We start from the raw sequence: 3,652 nt of genomic DNA on the forward strand, positions 1-3,652 counted from the left end.
TCTCCTTTGAAGTTTTTTTTATATTTTTTTTTAGCTTCCTCGATTAAATTGGTTTCATGATATAATTGAATATAATTCATGTGACTTCTTATTGAAAAATGGAAATGATAAAAATCTAGAATTCCAGTAGGTGAGGTCCAATAGACAATAATACATTAAACATAATCATATCTCTTATAACAATTTAATATACAAAGTACAAACACCCAAATCGGGATTTAAAGTTTCAACATTATATTTTGATAGCAAGGCCAGGCATGCTCCAAGAATGCCTAATCAGCAAGCACCGCCACAGGCTCAAGCAATCAACCTATCACTTAATGACCTATCTCGCTAACATTCATACTATAAAAACTAAAAAGATTTATAATTTTCTTCCCTAAAGATGAAAGGAGAAGAATGTAGATTACTTTTTTGTCCTTCATAGATATGGATTTTGTATAAATTTTTCCCCTCTACAAGCAACTTGTGGGCTGGACAAAACCAGTAGAAGTTCCATCTGCATGGCTACATGAAGCTTGGGCTACTTGATTCTTGTATGTGAGCTTTACATTCTCCAATCTTATTCTGGAGCATGGGTTCCCTGGACTACAATCAAATTTCACAGCGACCTCCGTTGCTGATGTTCCATGGATATCTTGGTATGTTACATCACTAATTTTTACCCCAGAAAACTATTAAAATGAAAAAAAAAAGTATATGTCAGTTTTTCACTTGATAGTAATATCATCGTATGCAAGTTCCAAATAATATATATATATATATATATATTGAACAAGTTATGAAGCAAAGTACAAAACTTTGAAAATCTTTTGGGGTCTCAATTTGGGTTCAAAACTAAGTTAAAGTAACAGTTGTATCTGCCATGATAATGGGCCTAAATATATAGTGGGCATGAGTAGTTTAAGAATCTATGTTGTGTAATTTCCTTGAATGTGTTAAAGCCTTTTCAGAAGTCACCATATCTTCATTTAAACTATATGTACGTTTGGATACTGATTATTTCCTCAGCGTCTGCATTTTGGTTTTTTTTTTTTTTTAGAAAAGTGCATTTCAGCTTTCCAAGTGGGTCCCATGCACTGTTTATGGAACCCACAAACATCTTTTTTCACACAAATTTTTATTAAAAATGAGTCCCATGATACTATTCACACATTTAAAAATTATTTTGTTACAGTATTTTCAGTTTTCAGCAAAATAAGTGGTATCCAAACACACCCTATATTTGCATGCAAACCTTAATTCAACAACTATCTTACCTGACCAGGGCAACCTTTGTTACTGGGGCAGTAATTTTGGTCAATTACAATAGGATTTTGGACATTCATCATAACGGCATGTTGGAATAGAATGTTCCTTGCAAATCCATTGCTAGGCCTTCCCCAAGACTTAATTCTCAATCCATTTTGAGTTCCAGTAAAAGTAGTTGTTTTAATTGTCACATTTTTTACACCAGTCTCTTGCAAGTCCTTGCCTAGACTCCCAATGCTGAATCAATTAATTACACAAGTGAGACCAATTTAAAATCAACATATAATGTAGTTGTTCAAATCATGTAATATTTTAAAAAAGATTAAAAAAAATTTATATACCTGATTCCATGCCCAGGTCCACATGCAACATTCTCAATCCACAAGTTAGTGGTACCAGGACCAATTGAGATGCAATCATCACCTGTCCCGATCTTGGAGTCAAGAATTGTGACACTTGAAGATAATTGAACGTGAATTCCATCGGTGTTTGGGCTGTTTCCAGCAGCAATGACTCTTACACCTTGCATTTTCACATTGTGGCAGCCATTGACAACAATGTGAAATAATTGGCTATTTAGGGAGGTTAATGCACGGACTACAATGTTGTTTGAGTTGGAAAATTGTAGTGTCTGCTTGCATATGAACAAGAAAATATTCCAATTATTATTGTTTTAAAATTTGCAAATAACGTGTATATATATATATATATATATATACACACATAATATTTCTCTAAATCAACGATAAATATAACTTATAAGGCTAATATTCAATATAATATGTTGACCTTAGCGGGAAGGACTGTCAATTCAAGCAACAAAAGCCTAAGCAAGTTGTTTGACCTTAGACATTCTCATCAGTTTTTAAGCTTGTTTACTGATATCACAAGGCTCGAGATTTATTTAAACACTAATCAAATTGACACAAAATTAAATATTCTACTCCATAACATGGTATTATTCCCAAGATAGTAGTCCTTGGGATTTCCTTAGAAGTTCGCTTGTCGTGGCATTAAGTGAATGTAAGTTGGTATTTTAAATTGACAAAAATCTCCTACAAAACCAAGAAGAGCAAAAACAGTTAAAAGTTTAAACCGAAAAGGCAAACCAGTTTCCACCAATCACTCCCAGTATAATTACCTAGAAAATAAATAGATTTTTTTAATCCAGCAACAAAAAGTTTAAACATTTCAAATTTTCTTTTCGTTTGCTCCGTCTATGTAAGAAAAATCAACACTAATGCCAACCATAAAAACATTGTTCTTCTTCACAAATTCTATGTGAACACTTTTAACCAAATTGCATGGTACTTGACAGTTTCCAATGTGAAACTATTAGTGCATGTGCATTTATATAAACATAATTTTTTGTGGAAAACTTATGTTTTTCAAAAGCCAAGTGAGACTAAAAAAAAAAAAAATTGTACACAAACAAATAAGCTTAAAAGCTAAAAGAAAAAACTAAACACAAAAGGCACTGTTAAACTCAAAATATTTAAAACACCCCTTAGTCAAATGAGCTACAACTTCACCAAGAAAAGGCAATTTAGTCATTTTCACATACCGAGGCTCCCGAAGGACAACTATTGCCAGAGGCTTTGCAAGCCCACAAACCAGTGCCATGGCCATCAAGAACCCCACCAGATATGGTAACCCCATCGACATGTTCAAACACAAGCCACTTTCCTGTATTTCCAAGGACCCTATAGTCTGATGGGGCCACAAGTGTCCCAACTATGCGCATAATGATAGCATTGTTCTTGCATGGTCCACTGAAAACCACTTGCCTGAGATAGAACCTCCCTGCTGGCACATAAATAATGGCAGGCTTTACTGACGCACAAGCTTTTGTCCATGCACTAACAAAAGCCCGAGTTGAGTCCGTTTTCCCATCTGCTTTGGCTCCCAAACTCACCACACTGTATGTCATAGGAGTAGCTAGCACTGTGGAAATGAACACTGAGAGAAGTACTGCTAGAACGAGAGAGCTTTTGGGGTATGCCATTTTGGTTAATTTGGATGAGAAACTAATGCGTCTGTTTGTAACTTTGTGTGTGTGTGTAAAAGAGAGAAGAAGTGGCTTAGGGAGTTTAGACTTTAGAAGTTGAGAGTTTTGGAGGTGATGAGGAAGATGAAAAGGTTTAAGGGTATTTATAGGATTTGAATGTACATTTTAGTTTCTCACTTTTTAGGATATAATGTTAAACAAGTACGCAAAGCTGCGCCGAAATTTGGAATGAAAAATATTGTGGTTTTACGTTAAAAAATTTTAAATCTCATCTTAGTTCATTAAAGTACCCTTACGTGGGACATACTGGTACATGTCTTGTATTTATGGATTGGGTTTTGGATGCTTCTGCTAATATTTATAATAGCTTATAGCTGAGTATCCAATGTGTTT

General features: G+C 34.3%; 1 protein-coding gene across 1 annotated transcript; it reads right to left on the bottom strand.

The window, feature by feature from the left end:
• Positions 1-455: 455 nt before the first annotated feature.
• Positions 456-3,256, bottom strand: LOC115966115 (polygalacturonase-like). Its single transcript, XM_031085454.1, has 4 exons — positions 2,816-3,256; positions 1,593-1,882; positions 1,260-1,488; positions 456-674 (listed from the first exon to the last, which is right to left on the bottom strand). Exons 1-4 carry the CDS (start codon positions 3,254-3,256, stop codon positions 456-458), a joined length of 1,179 nt encoding a protein of 392 aa, XP_030941314.1.
• Positions 3,257-3,652: the final 396 nt, after the last annotated feature.

The sequence above is a fragment of the Quercus lobata genome, chromosome 10 (genome assembly GCF_001633185.2).
Source record: "Quercus lobata isolate SW786 chromosome 10, ValleyOak3.0 Primary Assembly, whole genome shotgun sequence".
NCBI classification, from domain to species: domain Eukaryota; kingdom Viridiplantae; phylum Streptophyta; class Magnoliopsida; order Fagales; family Fagaceae; genus Quercus; species Quercus lobata.

What these genes read in the sequence shown, in the direction of transcription:
- LOC115966115 (XM_031085454.1), bottom strand. Translation starts at nt 3,256, where the DNA reads ATGGCATACCCCAAAAGCTCTCTCGTTCTAGCAGTACTTCTCTCAGTG. An exon ending in GTTGTCCTTCGGGAGCCTCG is followed by an intron (nt 1,883 to 2,815) that starts GTATGTGAAAAT and finishes ATATGCAAGCAG; the next exon opens with ACACTACAATTTTCCAACTC. An exon ending in ACAAAGGTTGCCCTGGTCAG is followed by an intron (nt 675 to 1,259) that starts GTAAGATAGTTG and finishes TCATTTTAATAG; the next exon opens with TTTTCTGGGGTAAAAATTAG.